Source organism: Copidosoma floridanum, unplaced genomic scaffold, assembly GCF_036245765.1.
Source record: "Copidosoma floridanum isolate Cflo_tuat_1 unplaced genomic scaffold, Cflo_Japanese_pri ptg000009l, whole genome shotgun sequence".
Taxonomy (NCBI): Eukaryota; Metazoa; Arthropoda; class Insecta; order Hymenoptera; family Encyrtidae; genus Copidosoma; species Copidosoma floridanum.
Genome location: NW_028321886.1, coordinates 1,329,281 through 1,347,526, shown reverse-complemented (window position 1 = coordinate 1,347,526; position 18,246 = coordinate 1,329,281). Strand labels below are relative to the sequence as shown.

General features: G+C 40.0%; 1 protein-coding gene across 6 annotated transcripts; it reads left to right on the top strand.

Annotated features, from left to right (window-relative positions):
- Nucleotides 1-6,782: 6,782 nt before the first annotated feature.
- Nucleotides 6,783-18,154, top strand: chico (insulin receptor substrate 1 chico). Of its 6 annotated transcripts, XM_089589818.1 has the most exons (12): nt 6,783-9,472; nt 9,566-9,711; nt 9,789-10,086; nt 10,744-10,860; nt 11,807-12,118; nt 13,415-13,896; nt 14,295-14,716; nt 15,141-15,576; nt 15,721-16,407; nt 16,471-16,667; nt 16,778-17,142; nt 17,302-18,154. In XM_089589818.1, exons 1-12 carry the CDS (start codon nt 8,950-8,952, stop codon nt 17,463-17,465), a joined length of 4,149 nt encoding a protein of 1,382 aa, XP_089445944.1. In that variant the 5' UTR covers nt 6,783-8,949; the 3' UTR covers nt 17,466-18,154. The 6 variants fall into 6 exon arrangements, with proteins under 6 accessions (XP_089445944.1, XP_089445942.1, XP_089445941.1 ...); XM_089589816.1 differs by having other exon boundaries at nt 14,298-14,716; nt 15,721-16,667; nt 16,778-18,154; XM_089589815.1 differs by having other exon boundaries at nt 15,721-16,667; nt 16,778-18,154.
- Nucleotides 18,155-18,246: the final 92 nt, after the last annotated feature.

The following is an 18,246-nucleotide window of genomic DNA, read 5'->3' as shown; positions in this document are numbered from 1 at the left end:
CGAGGCTCCTCTTTTTCCAGTGGGCCATCGATCGTCGCCACGGGATGACAATGGTTTTATCGATGCCGATGCATGTACAAGCCGACACAACGGGCAAAGCCTTGCCTGTACAATAAACCCCCCAAAGATCGACGATGATGACCAACATTTCAGCATCTCGGGAACTTGCGTGATTCGCTATTGTTCCTACTTCATCGTGTTTTGCTCGCGGTATATAAGTATGAATAAGTATACACTCACGCAAACTGTCGCACCGATATACAAATAATACGACCGACCGATACATTTTGTACTTATATATCATACTTCCCCTTACCTAATTATTATATCTTGCACACGTGCGCGCTGTGACAATATATTATATATACATGTTATTCACCGTGTGTGTATATTGTACCACCGAAAATTCGACTCCGTGCTGCGATACTTTAGTGTATGTATGTACATATATACATTACTATATTGATCGGCACGATTCAACCCCCGTAACCCCGTTCTTGGGTACTTGGATACCATTTCAAGTGTCTAATCCACAGTATTTGCTCCACAAATCAAATGGGTGTAAGTATACTTATACGTCACGTACACACGTCGCTCTTTTTTTATACGGTACGCCGTACATTACGCACACGTATAGCATGTAGAAGAGAGGGGGGGGAGGGGAGAAAAAAATTGAACAAATAAATGCGACGCCACGAAATGACGGAGAAAGATCAACGAACCGTTATATTTTTAAGGCATCCGCCGGTGTACGATTAGGCACAAGTATATATACTCATGCGACGTGGAAAGGAACAAGTTGGTAAAGTAAGTATGTAATGTCCAGGCATATAGGGAGATGGAAACAAACCCAAAGTTGAGTATCGAAGGTCGACCAAAAAAAGCTCGTTGGTGTTGCGTTAAGTAGCGCGCGCGTGTCCTTATCGTTTCACATCGGACCACGTGGGTGACTCGCATTCGCGGCACACGCTCTCTTGTCCATGAGAGTGTAACCCTCGATGTGTGCAGGGGATCAACGACACCGCGCACAATATACCAAAAACTACCTCTACGCGTGTATATTATATACTTACTTGTATATATATATGTATATGCGTACATAAATTAATTAACGTGAGAGAATTTTTCCGTGCGCACAGCTGTACGTGTTATTAAGTGTACACATGTAAAGGTATGGCGCAAGAATTTCGTGTATGGGCCATTCGAAAGGGGAAAAAAAAAAAAAAAAAAAGGCTCAAATAGTCCCCGAGTGTGGGTATGTGTCTCTTCAACGCTTTTATTGTAATATACACATTTTATGACGCGTCTACAAGTTCTTACAAACTACGATACAGTGCTTTTAATACAAATATGATACAAAGCAAGTACAATACGTTCACCCCGATGACATTGTGTATCAAGTATTGGGCGCTTCTTTTTCCCACGTGAACTCATCCTTTTAACGACGACTCTCCAAACCTACCGTGCTTCGAAAGATTTTTGTTGGCGTTAAAGAGACCTGATAAATGGCCCCGTTTACGTTGCATTTGTACGACAATACCTACCTTTGTTACATTATTAACAATAGCCGAGGTTTTTTTTTTCATCAAACTTCATGTAATGTGCCTAATTAACATCGACGATTGTGAGCATTGCTTTTTTGGCTCTGGTTAATTTTTTCTTCTTTCTTTTTTTTCAAATTCATAAAACATGGTTGCAATCGAAACTTAATCAAATTCATAAATTTTACTTTATAGGCAACAAATGACTTATACGGTATTGTTAATAAACAATTTATGAATTAACAAAAAATTCCTTACACAATTTACATGAATCATACTTATTTACACGAATTTTATGATAAAAAAACTAACCTTCTACGGTTCAGCCCTAATTAACATAATTTTTTAAATAACAAAAAATTTGTATAATATGTGTATTGTATATTTTTTAGCCTTTCGTTTATTTTTCACCAAATAAAAAATTACGTAATGGCTCATGAGGTTTTTTCTTTTACTCTATAAAGAAGTTAATGTTCATGACGTTTCGAAAACAAACAAAGATCTTAGTAGTATACATTTGCAAAAAAAATGAAAGACCTGATTGCAATTTTTTCCAACAAACCTCTATTATACGCTTAAAACATAGCAAAATATACAGCGTAGCACAAATGAGTTTCATAATTTATTTAATATAAAGTTAACAGAAGTGACGTGTGTGATTACGAGAGCGATATGTTCTTTTTTTGTAGTTCGTCACCTGTGCTTTTTACGTATACCCTACGTAGCCTACATTAACTTTCCCGTAAATATGTTACTGGGGCACCTAATGAACTAATAAATTAATAAACACGAGTTTATTAAAAAGTGTTTTTTCAGAAATCAATAGATTTTTGTCGTTGTTTCCAAATACTCCTCCACAGTTGTCAGTTAGCTTTGGGACTTCAAGTGAGTTGGATTTTCATTGGTAAAATAAAACAGAACAAAGTGTGTATCGTATATTTCAGGAAATAAATAAAAATAAAAAAATTATCTTTCACTCCAAGTAGCTGCAAACGTAAGTATTTGAAACAAAAATATTTCTTCGTATAAGTAGCCGACAACTTTTTCCAGCTGGAGCAGCATTTCGTTACGATGGTCACTGAATGGATGTCCGGAAATAACAAAACAAAATTCAAGTTCTCGTTCATAAAACTATTTTACGTTTATAATCGGATACTTGGGTGTGCAACAATCAAGTTTAACGAAGTATCATTAAAAAACAGTAGTTTTACGCGTTGGTCGTTCGGTTATTCTTATATTGGTTTAGCTTATAACTTTTTTTTGCTAACATTCTTAATAGTAGTACAATTTTTTTACCTACGAGATTATCGAAATCTTTATCATATTGACGATTCGTATCACGAAGTTTCCACTCACGTACATTACGTAATAATTTTTTTAGCGGTCGATTTTTTTTTAATTCAAAATATGGTCAAACAAAAAAGTGCAATTCAAATATTTTCAAAACTCAATTTGGTAAAAGAATCGATAGAAAGATTACAGAAAAAAGATATAAATAACGATAAATTCGTTTTCAGAGCAATCCAATATGTTTCTTTAATCAATTTGAAGACTATTGTATACATATTTTTCGCCATTTATTACTATTTTAATCAAAAAGATCCAAGAATCTCGTACTTTTTTTTAATAAAAGTATTTCATGTCATGATAATTGATGTTATAGTACAAAAATATATTTTTTTTACCATCCTAATCAAAGAATTGTTTAAAACCATTGACTCTCATCTTAGTAAAGCTTTTGAAAAATCTATGTGCGTCGAGAGTATTGATTTTTTCGATTATGACGATGTACAATTACAATATTTGAACGTATCAAAATTAAGGAGAATTCATGTGTCACTAATAAAAACTTCGCAAAGTACAGCCCAGTTTTACTCTTCATCAATATTTTTATGCATACTGGTATATTTTGCATCCTTTTTACGTTACGGTATTTTTATAGTACATATTTGTTTTTCTAAAAATTCTAAGATTAAAATCTTAAACTTGTTACCAACTATGATAAGTTTTTTCGACACTTTACTCATGGTCACACTATTAATCATGTCTGCTAGTTTAGCAACTAAACAGGTAACGCATACATTATAAATTTTCATTTATACATTTTCTACTTAAATATTAAAATCTTGATAAACGTTAATGAATTACGTACCTACAGAGTAAAAGGATTAGGTCAACATTGATCAAGTGCCTATTGAAAAACAACGATGAGAAATACAAAAAAATAATATATCAAGTAAGAATCTGATGATAAAAAAATGTTTAGCAATAAATAACTTACTGAGAACCGTAATATTTATTTCTAGCTTTTATTGTTCACACATCAGTGCAGAAGTACCGATATTGAATTACAAGCTTTGTCTGTTTTTCCGTTAAACGAGTCGTTACTGGTTTCGGTTAGTATTTTTACGAAAGTTTCTTTACGTTATAAATAACAAAAGTAAATTCAACAGGCAAGTAAAAGTATTTTTGATTAAACGAATTGAATTATTATTAAATTTTTATTTTTCAGATGATAACTGCAGTTGCGTCGTACTTGGTTTTAATTTATCAATTCCGCTACCCATAATTATTGCGTGCTGTTACAATAAGTATAGCAGCAAATTTAACACAGATAGCAACTGTATTTTGCCTATTTCCTAAACAAATTGACATTCTATGTACAAAGCATTGAGCATAAAAAACAAAAAATGTTTCAGAGGTCCATTTTTTCCTATGCGAAGCCATTCCAACGTTATAAGAGACGAAAACGATCATTTTCAAATTAATAAAATAGCTTTTCTACAGCTAACAACGTGTTTTGTTCACTTAAAATCATCCAACACAAATTTTGTATGGTATAAAAAAAAAAAAAAAATTTTAGATTGCTTTGTATGTAACATTTATGTTGTAATTTTATCTTCCGGTTCGATGATAAATAAAAGTCGTGCGTTTAAAAAGCGTAGTTTCTCTTTCATAAATTTGGTCGGCCTCTTGTTATTTTTAGCTAAGGTCTCTTTTGAATGGGTGCAAAAAAAAAAATTTACAAAAAAAATTTAAAATAAAAAGAAGAAAATTACGCAAGATGTTATGAAAAAGCCCAGCAAACGATGTAAGTATATCTGTGTAGCGGCAGAAGAGAATAAAGTGTAGATATAGTCGTACACCTATATACAATTTAAACCAAGACCGCGAGAGAGTGAGCGCCGGCTACACGGCGCAACAACAACAACAACAACGTTTGATGCACGCTCGAACGAGGGTCGGCAAAACAAGATGTTATTTATAGAAAAATTTTTGCGCGTTCGCGATTTGAGACACCCCGTACCACACATATAACTTGTTAAAAGACACACACATTTACCGATCTTTTAATACAATACGTACAGGTATAAGTCAACGCACGCGTCTGTGACCCACTTAGCTTTGAGTAAAGTAATCGTGTCACCCTAAGTAAATTATAAATTACCAATATCGTTTATATTTGAGGGCGGCGGGACGAAATAATTGCAGACAATAATACGACCTCGTCGAATGATTCCGATGCTCCATAAAAAAAAAAATTAAAAAAAAAAAAAAAGGCTACCAGCCCTAATATTTTCGCGTGTTCCGACTTACACACACGTGTATATTGATAAATTTATATAATATGACACATACGTATTGCAGTATTAATCGTGTAAGTATATGTAATAAGCGTCAAGTAAATCGATCGGAACAGTAAAAGATTCCAGCAGGGGCCCGATCCGCTAACTGTATTTTGACTCGTGACGCAGTCGATTTTGACCAATCTGAGGGTGCCCTTTAGTAGTGTGTCAAGTAAGTGCATCACGTGCCGACGCAGTCAGATGATCGATCCGATCCTTTATTGGGCCAGACACCTGCCTTGTACGTACAAAATTATCGTACAAATTGTGCGAATTTGAGTTAAGAAATAAATAAAGACGAGCTCATTTGTATTTCGCAAAGTCAGCGACTTACGAAAAACCGCGTTGTGTACTTACGTACGAACATATTAATTATAACATTTGAGGCCCAAGCGTACGTATATGTAGGTACCAATTATGCATAATTACCATACGAGAAATGGGTACTGGGTCCTACAGACCCCCCCCCCCCCAAGCTGTTCAGCTCTGAAAAGCAAGATCGTTAAACCTCTCCCGCGCGCAAGGCCGTCTCCGAAAACAACAGAGCAGCATAAACATATACCGAGTAATAACATATTTTTCGCTGCTTAAGTGACGCGTGATAAACAATTAAGACAAAAGGGTCGGTAAATCTCGCCGTGTACATCCTGCATGTACCTATACACTGGTGTACATGTATCCTCGACGGAGTTGATCATGATGCGTCAATTAAATAAGACTATACACCTATATATAGGTACAGACATTTGTGTACCAAATTAACCGGAAGCAAAGCATACGCCGCCACGCCATTCGCGTTATTTTAAATACCTACTTATTCGTTAACCAGCCTCCTGCTCGCATCTTTTTCTCTCGCTTAATACTTATGCCGTTTGTTTCGTATAGTATCAATAATCTAATGCGATCCGATGTGTGTTGTGCTTCTTCGCCACACAGCTTCGCTCTCTCTCTCTTTGCGGCAGCGGTGCGGCGCCTGCGTAAAGCTTGTTTACAACTGCGAAATTGTGAATAACCTCCCGCTTCTCGCCTCCTTCGCCGCCGCTACCCTGGCCTATTAGCTATAGCCGCGCGTGTTGTGGACGTATCCTACACCTTATACTCGTCAGTGTCGTCGTCGTCACACAGTATACAGATCAGCAGACAGTATACACATGACCTTTCCACAAGATGGACACGAGCCACTGATTCAGCGAACTATAGTTTTGTCATCCTGGCTTGTTTGTAATTATTGTTTAATATGATACAACTCTTTCAAATGCAACGTAGCCCACAAGTGACATGTACGACGATTCGTCTTCACATTTTTTTGAAAAAAACCTTAATGTACACGTCCGTGTCCTGTTTCTGAGTGCTGCTGTGGCTCCCTCCGTTTGTCATGTTGTCATGACTGTCATATGCAGGGTGTGTATACATGTGTGTTAAGAATGCACTAACTTACACGCGTGAGCGTGCATGTTCAAGCAAGTTTGTTTTTCTCGTGTCGTACCGTTGTAAGTATACTTGTACTATGTACTGTCGCAAGTAAAGTAGTAAAGTGCGAGAGAGAAAGAGAGAGAGTGTGTTGTGGAACGCGAATTCCATAGCAGCAAGATATAGGTATAAGGTAGTATATATTTTTCATTAGTCAAGAGAGAAACCAGAGCATCGTATATCAACACAACTAGCAATAGCACACATGCATGCACGAGTCAGCGTGAGTCGCCGTTTGGATTTTGGAATTTTGGATTGGCCTTACGGGAGTTACGGGCCCTGCTGCAGCACATAAGTAATTATCATCATCGGTAAAAGTGCAGTTTGTAGTGTTGTGATGTACATAAAAAAATATACCTACATAAAGTCGCAAAATAGTGTTTTTTGTATTTAAACACCTTCGAAAGAGTTTCGTTGACTAGATCATACAAAATTAATCCGTATCAGTGATTTTAAAGCACAACTTATATTCATTACTATGGCATAACCAAATTTGAAAAAAAAAAAACAGCTCTTTTTACGACGCACATTGTTTTCCGTGGAGTTGGTATACCTATACGTAACCCTGGCTCTCTCCTCCGGCGCTGCCTGCGAGCCAGGCACAAGAGAGAGAAAAAGAAGCAAAAGCAGCAAGCGTGCCCTCGTGTCTCACGCGTGTGCTAGCAGCGCAATATTGTTTTACGGTTAGTGTTCGCGATCAAACACCTGGTGACCCTTCCCGTAGGTACTCTAACCCCGTGGACCATCGTTGACGAAGATTATCATCACCAGTGACAAGTGCAAGCCCTTGGACAACTCCTACTGCTGCCGTAAGTGATGATCAACGTGGCCCTACATTGTATGGACATGCATAATATATACAGTAGTTGTGGTACGGCCTCGTGTTTCTCGATTTCCTGATCATGTACGCTGGATGCTGCGTGTTTTTTCCCACGAGCTCGGAGCAAACGCATGAGCCATAAAGTTACAGAATAGCAACAACAATATAACCATTATATTTGCTACCATCGTAATATTCATCATTAATAATATATTATTATTATTTGGGCAAAGTTGTGAATACTTGATGTACATAACCAGGAGGAGCTGCAGAAAAGAATAAAATCTCCGAGGTCAGTGCACCCGAAAGCATTAAAGAAGGGGAATTCGTGAGAATGATGATGATGCTTCGCGGTGGCTTTAGGTTTGCAATGCTTTTGGAACACACAAGGAGAAACATCAGCAGCGAAATAACGCAGTGCCGCGCCGCATCGTGATATTAGTAAAGTGTTTGTGCGCGTGTATATGTGATAAACATGGGCATCAGCTAGGCATTTGCTGTCACCTCCCTTGCAGTTTACGTGTACGTTGAGTATATCCTGAGCTGCCGGTGTTGATAAAATAATATAATAAACATTTACATGTACACCGGTCCCCAAAAAAAGTCGTCTCGGGTCGACCATATCAACATTGCCACGGGGGCGCCTCTCCGTTTTAGGGCGCGGCGACAGAGGCAGGGTGCCCACGCGACAACATTACAACCCTCCCGCAGCATAGCTCGTTCTCCGTGTGTACGTGCACCCCACAGATTGTACCTTGGACAAATACAAGAGGAGGAAAAAGGAGCAGTGCACCCGCGCCAAAAACGTTTGTCTGTCTGGCGTGCGCGCAAGCAGCAGTGCCGCCCTGTTCCCCTCTCCCCTAATCTGTACGTCACGTATACATAAACAGCAGCTTGTCTGTCGTCGTCGTCGACGTCGTTGTTGATATATACCTACGCACGCGGCGCACAGCCACCCACCCACTCACTCGTCTATCTACTTGCCTACGCATTTACTTGCCTACGTATTACCTACGTAAGTACGTTTCTACACAGCGGAGGGGACGAGAAAACACCACCACGAGAGATATAGCCTTCCCAATGTTATCGCGCGCGTGTCTTACACACCTGTGTGTATATATAAATTCACCCCGTACTACGCAGCAGCTGCAGTAGTACGTACGAACGTTGCGTATATACGTATATACGCGTACAGTGCAGTTCACGGTGTAGTCTGCTCCGATAAAAAAAAAAAGCAGCCCTTGAGTGAAGACGGTAACACGTGCTCTCTTCGCTAGTTATTACTACCTGTCTGTTTTCTCTTCTTTGCGTGAGACTTGCAGCAAGCGTGTGCTACTTAATTATGTTCACCTACGATAAAGTGTCTACTACGTGCAGTACTTGAGAGAGGGGGAGAGAAAATAATTTTCGCGTTTGTGAAATAAAGAGAAAAAAAAAAAAAAAAAAAAAAAATTAAGAAGGTAAGACTTGATCCGTCTATTATTCGGAGATCATGGCATACCTGCGCTCGGTGTTCCGCAGCACGAGCATCGGGGGCTCGGGGAGCAGCTCGAGCAACAGCGCTACAAATAGCGGTAGCGCCGGCGCCAATAGTACCAGCAATACCAGCAACAACAACAATAACAACAACAACAACAACGAGGACGAAGACGAGGAGATGTCGTCGTCGGGTGCTCCGGTCCGTTCGCCGGGCGTCGTCGTGCTCTCGGGATTTCTCAAGAAGCAAAAGTCCATGAAGAAAAAGTTCTTTGCCCTAAAGGCCGAGGCGCCGGGTTTTCAAGTTTGCTTGGAGTATTACGACAGCAAGAAAAAATTCGAGAGCAATCAGCCGCCCAAGCGCTCGATCAACGTTAGCAAGTGCCACAGTATCGAGAGGCGCCACGACAACAAGCATAAGCACGTGCTCTGTTTGCTGTACGCGAAAAATGAGCGCTTCAACATACTCATGGAGAGCGAAAAAGAGCTCAATCGGTGGTACGACGCGATACAACTGCTACAGACCGGCACGACTTTCGGTGAGTTGCGATGGCCGATTTTTTTTTTCTTTTGTATCATACTTCTTTATCCCGCCCCACTTTTTAATGGTAAATGTTGTTTTTCTTTGACAGAGCACACCTGGCTAGTAAACATTCACAAGAGAGGCCTGGGCACGCGGCACAACCTCAACGGGCCTCATAGGCTTCACCTTACCGATCGGATGTTGACGCTCGTCAAAAGCGAGGATGAATCCCGGCTCGAGCCGATCGACATAGCCGTGAGTTAAAAGTTTCGCTACAATGAGCTCTAATGATGAGGTTTCGATTCCACGGCCATTGATGCTGCTCTTTTTAGCTCACCATGGTAAGGAGGGCCGGTTGCGTCGACCAGTTCTTTTACATCGAAGTGGGTCGCTCGTCGTCCGTTGGTGACGGTGAGATCTGGATGGAGGTGGAGGACAGCAACATCGCCCAGAACGTCTACTACACCATCAACAACGCCATGATCCATTTAGCACCGCTCAAAGTCAAGTCGGAAGATGATGGGCCAAAACCGAGGCTGCGCAGCTCGTCGGCTAACGAAGCCAGCAAGCCGATCTCCGTACTCCAGAGAAGATACACGACTCAGAAGCTGCATGGCGTCTCGCCTCTAGGTATGATTTTTCAGTTTATTTTTTGCGATCGACCAGTCAGCCGATCGTGCTCTTTTCCATATATATATATATATAAATTATGTACCCATGTCAACTAAGTACACATTCATGTTACCTCACTGTTGGCAACAATACTTGTTTTACAACAACGTTGTGTCCGCTTTGCGAGCGTGACTCATTTGTACCGGTGCTTTCACTCGTAAGATTTTTTTTTTTCTCTTCAATCGATGTTTTTCATACCGTGATAAATATCGCTGACTCACGTTCAATTACAAAAATAACGTACAACGAACCGTCTAAGCGTTTCGCCTAATGATTTGTAAAATAATAATAATAGAATGTTTTACAGTACTGTGTGGTTAGTTGCTTAAATGTTTTTCCTTAAAAATTATAACAATAATTTACGTTGCACTGTGTCAGTCGAAGTTTTGTCCTTATCTCATTGGTAACTAATTTTTATCTAGCTATGCACACAATAATTAAATTAGTTTTCGTATCACAAATGCTCAAACTGTAAGAACTATATTGTATAGTAAGAAAAAAAAGTAATAAGTTTAATCTACACCTGCCTCAAAGTAGCCCAAATAACAGGTTTAAATAAGTCTAGTAAAATTAAGCTTACTAAATGTAACACACGCGGGTTGCGGGAATTTACAGAGGAACAGAGGATTCACGAGGAGCAATTGGACCCATTAAAGGATAAAAGTGTAACTGCATCTGCTCCATTGCAGAGTACACAATTGCAGACTACCTCTACTTCTAATACACAAATGGGTCTGTTCTGTCACAGTAGTTGTATGCCTTTTTCTAAATTTTACTCGTGCAACTTCTTACTTATAGGAGAATTCAATTTCATGTTAAAATTTAATATCAAGGCACTATATCATGTCCACATAGAGAGAATCCGCGTTTGTACTATCAAATATTTCGATAGTTTTATCTCTGTGTGGAATTTTTGATATAATTGGTATTGGAATGTTTGTTATCAAATCGGATAAAATTTTTAATTTCTTTCGTTTCGTTCGAACAAAAACAAGTTTCCAAGTTATCATTTTAATGCCTGTGGCTACTATATGTTGAAATATTGTTGAGTGCTTCTGCTATTTATTATATTTTGGTATTAAATATCTTTTGCAATGTCATTCACATTCAGCTCAGTTATGGATTTTTTATTTATTTATTTTTTTCTTGTACCAAATTATAATTTTTTTCAATAGAACTTTTGGTAAATTTGTTAAAAACAAGTCCCACGCTTGAAATTCAAAATACAATCTTTTGTTTTAACATGAGTTGAAAATAGAAAGAAAAAGCTGATTACATAGTTTCTAGTAGTTATTATTAAGAAAATTGAATGCAACACTGCTTTGGAATGCTATAGGTATTAATGACTACATCAGGGTGATTAATGAATAAGATACAAGCTGAGGCTGTTTTTTTGATGAAAATGCCTGGGAGGCAGAGATATGTGTTTATTTCTTACTTGAGAGGCTGACAATATCACGAAATAACATGGTTTTGGAAAGCTGTGAATTATCATCATTATCATCATCATCATCATCATTATTAATACTCTTTTTTTAAATTAAATCTAAAAAAGCATGCGCCCACACAGCACAACTAAACAACATGAACACACAAATAAAAAAAAAAATAAAGGGTGGAAATGTTGTCAAAAGAGCTGCTGATGATGACCAGAAGCTGTGGTTGGTATAATTTGCAGCTAGCAGCAGCAGTAACAGCAGTGGCGGTGGTCCAGTCGCGGCAACATCGACGGCGACGACGACCCTAGCATCGAGCCTGAACCACCGTCGGCATTCGGTCGCTAGTCACTCGTCTACCCCCTCCCCCACGGCTAATAACAGTCATGTATCCCAACAACAATCCGCGACCACATCGTCGTCGAGCACGACAGGCACAACCGCGACCCCACCAGCTGTCTCACACCAAAGAACTCTGTCACTGCCTCTAGCCACTTGCGCTATCAATCAAACGCAATCATCATCATCATCATCCAAAAGATCTGTGTTGCGCTGTATGTATCTATACATCCCTCGTGGGCATAATATGGCTCTTTATCACCTTTCATCTTATACGTGATTTCTCGCATCCTATGTTAATATTCTAATCTCTTTCTTCCTGAAAACTAACAATGCTGTACGCGCAAAACATGTACACTTGTTCCATTATTTTTTTTTTTTTTTTTTTTTTTATACTCTGGTCATCGGTGGATTTGGCTTCTTGCATCCTTTGTGAATGCTGTCAGATGTCTGAAGAATATATATAACTTGTTCTTGCTGTGTGTAAGAGCATTGACTTAACTCTTTCTTCAAAATGGTTTTCCTCTTCATTCTACAAATATAATCGCCAGTGCTAAACCTTTTCCGTTTTTGCCTGCGCATGCTGCTTTTAAACTCCCGTGCTTTTTTTTGCCCTCTGCGTCAGTGATGCATAATTATGTAGGTACATGGTTGTTTTTACATTTTTCAATGAAAAACTCAGGGACTTTCTATCAACGCGTGTAATCTCATAGTTTTTGTTGACAAGTTCATGCGTACGTTGCATCATAAAATTTTTGGCCTTACACTCGTGTTGGCGAATTTTCATTATTCATGGAACATTAAATTTTTCTCACTCCTCAACGTTTAATCATATTTATTACATGCCCATGACACAAATGTAAATTTTCAACTACTTCTGCTTTAAAAACGTCACACCCTTAAATCACAAAGTATATGTTTCAATTTTCAAAATACATTATTGCTTATCAAAAACTATATTTTATGATCAATTACACTGTGTACATATATTAACATGATATGACTTGATACCAGCTTTGTATACGTGGTGGACATCTGCATCCAAAACTGAATCATCAAGCGCTGTAAATAACCTGAAAGCCTGACTTGAATCTGTACTAACATAGTTATAATAATTATGATAATAATAATAATAATAATAATAATAATAATACACGAGCACTTAACCAATGCATACAACTACTAACAAAAAAATCAAATTAATACCGCTGTATAGTTATCCTTGTGTTATACATTAATGTAAATGTTGAAAGTTTATTATGCACACTATGATTTGTGCTGTATTGAGTGTAACGATTGCTGGGAAACAATGGTAATGGCTTTAAAAGTAATGGCTAAAAAACGTAATCCACTTGATAATCTGCTGCACGGTGGCTGTTGCTCCGCTGCTACTCTTTATTGTACTATTGCGTATTTACACTATGATCACGTGATCTATGATAAATACTTCTTTCGGCGTAATGAGTATCCTTGAGCATATAAATTGACCGTCTCTTGTCTTGGATTTTTAGGCGTATCGTCGACGGGCCGAGACCGGTGCGACAGTCTGCCCTCGCGGGCGCGCACCACAAGCGAGAGCTACCCGAGCAGCAGTGTCAGCCTCATCACGAGTACAGCCGGGGATGGACAACACCAGCAGTACACCAGCAGCAGCAGACTGGCCCACCACCTGCGACCGCACTCGATGCATCATCACCACCAGCAGCAGCAGTCGCAGCTCCGGGGCCCGACCGGCATGTCGTATTCGCCACCCGTCAGCTCGATGCCCATCAGTCCGGCCTCCGGAGCGTGTTCCACCGATTCAGCGGGCTCGTCCTTTTCGATGGACGACGGCTCGGAGAATACGGAGGAGGGTGCGCTCTCCAAGTACGGGCACTCGCTCACGCCCGACGAGCCAGTCATACTCGAGGAGAACGGTGACGAATACGTGCCTTGGTCGGCTAGTGGACACCAAAAGTTCTCGCCCAACTTCAAGTCCTGTTCACCGTCGCAGGTAGGTGTGGCTTGTTGGCTTGTATCAAAGTTAGCATGGGTGCAAATGTTTGTTTCGGTGCTAGTCGTTTTCTATGACGAATTAGTACTTAATACGGAGACAATTTTTTTTTCAAACGTGTCATTTGACAATTATCTCATGGTATTAGTAAATGCATACATTTGTCTTCAAAAATTTTATGAGCAACAATTTTTTTTCCAATGTTAGTCGTACGGGGGAACATTATTAATGTAATGTACAATGCATATGATCATTAATGGGATGTTGATAATTTGAACCAGCTCGCGATAATCATAAATATTCATATAAAAACATAAATCAACTAATCGCATCGATTCCAAAGTATAAACTTCTCAAATTATGATTCATTCGATACATTATTCCCTGCTTTTGTGTAGCAGAGTTCCTACGTAGATATGTACAGTCCATGCGGTTCGAGTCCAGGCCGAAGCGGCTACATGCCGATGAGTCCAGCCACGACTGGTATGCACTCACGTACCTCATCGCTGGTTGAAGAAGGCACAACGCTGCCCGATGGGTACGTTCCTATGGCGCCGCTTGGTGACGACGGCTACGTCGACATGGATCCCGTTAGCAACGCCAGTCACAATGGACACTTTGTCGACGATATGTCACAGCACGGTGGTAGCAGCTGTTCCGTCACGTCGGGCACCCCGAGTACGGACATGAGGTTCATAGATTTTCATCTGGATAGGGTCAGCAGTTTTCTGACGTCTGCTGACGAACAGCAAGCGAGGCCAACGAGGGCTTATTCTGTGGGATCCAGACCTGAACAAGCTGCCAAGTACCGGAAAAATAAGTAAGAGCGTTGTTGTTGTTATTATTATTAATTGTGTACTCGCGGTATTACATTTTTTTTTTTTTTTTTTTTTTTTTTTTTTTTTTTCCGTAACAAAAGCTATCATGTACGAGTTGAATTGATTTTTTCGGACTTATAATTCAATAATAAGAATCTGTACACGTGTGTATACTTATCTCACTTATGTAAGCTCACTTTTATGAATATATAAACTTGATTATCTTGTGCATAAGGTTTCACAATGCTGACATCAATTTCGAAATAATTTATTCAATGTTAGGTATTTTTTTTAAATTAAAAGACTTTAAATATACATAATTAGAGGAAATAAAGCACACGTTTTGTTTCAATGATTTTTATCGCACCACTGCAATTCGTACACGAATTTTACACGTCTCAAAAATTTCTTTTCGTTCTATTCCAGATTGGAAATCCAACAAGAGATGAGCCGAGTACGTGCCTTCTCGGTCGGTAGTCGCTCAAAGAAGCCAGAAATCATGAATAGGCTTGCAAATGTTGTAATAGCGCCACTTGTCCCAGGCAGTAAAGTTCAGTCGAGTAAATCGAACTCGGCACCTATGCTGTCGGGCTCGTGGAGCCATAATTCGGTCGTAGCCACTTCTACAGCTTCGAAAAATGATCACATGGAAGATCTCATGGAGTTAGACTTTAGCAAACCAAGTCCACCAGTCAACTTTGTGGCCCCACCTCCACCACCACCTACTTCGTATTCGCAAACAAAGTCGGTGTATTCAACAGCTGCTACCACAAACGACACCAGTTCCTACGTCGATATGTCGCCTGGACAGCTACCGATTTCAACCACTGCCCCTTATGTTGACATGAATGGACCAAACAAGGTACGCTTTTAAGCATTCATTATTTATTTGCAGTTCTAATTTAGACATTTCATTTATGTTTTCGGGAATTTAAAATTAAACAAAAAATACAGAGCAACCAGTTGTACACATTATAAGTATCGAGTAAATTAAATTTTTTTACAGATTAATCGAAACAACTTCAACAACAATAGTATCAGCAACATTAACAACAACAACACTACCACTGCCAACAACAACCACGGTCATTCGCTGATATTGTCCCACCCCAAGCCCGTTATAACACAGATCGCATCAGCACTCAAGCCCGTAGAGGAGCAGGAATCGCCTTATCTGCCGATGGACCGTGGAAGTTTGGAAGATTGGTCAAACACAGGCATTAGCCCAAAACAGATGCCGTCGCCATGTCAAGAAGACTACATGCAAATGAACGGTCCGCCAGGCAGTGTGAGAACCGCACCGATGGATCTACCACAGCCACGGCAGCCACCCGAGGGTTACGTCGAGATGTCGTTCAAACCTAAACAATCGGCCTCGATACTTGAGCAGGACTACACGAATATGAGCTTGGGCAGCAGCAATATAAATCAGCGCAGAGACAGCGGTGGTAGCAATCGAACGAAGCCTCATTTGAATAACAATCGCAAGAAAAAGTCCTCGTTGCCGATCGCCATTCAAACGAGTACCAAGTCTTACAAAACGCCTAACTACCTACCCTTGAGCGACAGCCCGACCTCGGAAAGTCAGACAAGCACGCCAGCCTCGCCTCCTCGCGCCACCCCAACCGGATCTACCGCCACGATATTTCCATTTTCACTCAACAGTCCCCAGTCACCCATCAAATCCTTTACCGTCCCAACAACTGCTTCTTTGGTCAAGCAACCCCTCTCAGTCATCACGAATGATCCACCCAAGTCTTCCTGTAGCAGAGCGACAGCTGCTTCTTCCGCGAAAGGTGACGTCGACACCCCAGTACTTATCATGACTTCGAGAAAAATCTCGGCGCAGAGTCCGGTTCCTGGCGTCGACGGATGCCCTTCCTTCAAAAAAGCCCACGACGCCCCTCCTGACAACCCAACCGCGACGACCGCTCCACCTCTTTTAACAGAAAAGTAAGTCTTGATGTGTGTATGTATCCATTTCATGTGAGTTGTAAATAACGATACCGTAAACACCAAATATTACAAACGTACTTATCTAATAACTTTTCTTTAATTTTCAGACGTGTTGTAACAACCGAAAAGCTTGGCAAGCCCGCACCTATTAACATCAACCCGAGCACCATTTCTAAAGAGCCTTTGCGTCACAAAACAATTTCTGTCACTATGGTCCAGGATCCAGCGCACCCCATAAGTCCAATCACGAAAAAATTGTCAGACCTAACGGTGTCCAAGTCACCGCGTCTCATGAACGCATCGCCAACGACGAGTATACCGACCAGTCCTACGCCGACGGCTTTCAAGCCGGTACAGCCCCAACAGCCATCAACCTCGAAGCCAGCCTCGCCGAAGGTAATCGAGGATACGACGCCCACCCCGACTCTAACACCCACGTCAACGCCAACACCTACACCTACACCAACTAGTCCGGTGGACAGTAGTGAAGGCTATGAAAAGCTGCAGCCTGGCGCTACGACAGGCGCAGTGGCTAACCTGCTGGACAGTAAAGGGTACGAGAAGCTTCAGCCTGGCGCAGTTACTGCGGCACCCTCGCTAGTGGTTCCGACGACACCGAATAACAACTCTATCGATAGCGGGGGTTACGAAAAACTCCAACCCGGTGCCACCCTCCTGCATTACGCTAGTCTTGAACTGCCCGAAGCCACGGGTATACCGCCGGTCTCGCCTACGCCGATCCAGGAAGGCTTTAACTACGTGGAAATCGACTTTGCCAAGAGTAAGCAGAATTAATAATTATACTATATAAACACACGTGCACCTGGCGTACCGGTACATACATATACAAGCGGGTCTGTTTATGCAAGTGAATAGTCGCGCAGCATTATTATTGGTATACAATTTACAAAAGCACATTTGTAACGAGAGATACCGCTGAATTTTCGTCGTGTTGGTGTGTTCGACGCCGCTCTGATCTTGTTTTGCCGATCAGAGCTGTTAACAGTCGCGCCCTGTAAATATAACGAATTCTTGTATGTATCTTATAATAAAGAAAAAGAAAAAAAAGGAAATAAGACTCGAATAGTTCATGTACCCTTACAAAAATCGTTTAGCCATGAGAGCATATTAATATATCAATAAATAAAACATACATATGCAGATATATTATTATTATTAACTATTGATAAACGCGTAGTGATGATGTCGGCGATTGATTTTATTGTTTTACATAAATTGTTGTTATTTTTATGATCTTCCGGAAGTTGTGTAACTGTTTTTGCTTGGTGTATTCGTTATAAGTGAATGCGTTGAAGATTATTTATTTTATCAGAAACTGCGTATATTATATAAATAAAGTAAAACAGAAATGTAACTGCCAGCCTCGTCATGTTTATTTAATGAAAAAAAAATTTCTCTTCTGTACATATGTATTCATAGAAATATTAATATTGACAAATAATAAACGAAGTAGTAAGCATCGATGTCTTTGTTTTTCAAATTTTTATTATTTACCTTTCCTGTATCACTGTTCTATATGAAGCTCGTGAAAAAATAACTGCAAACAGTAAAAACG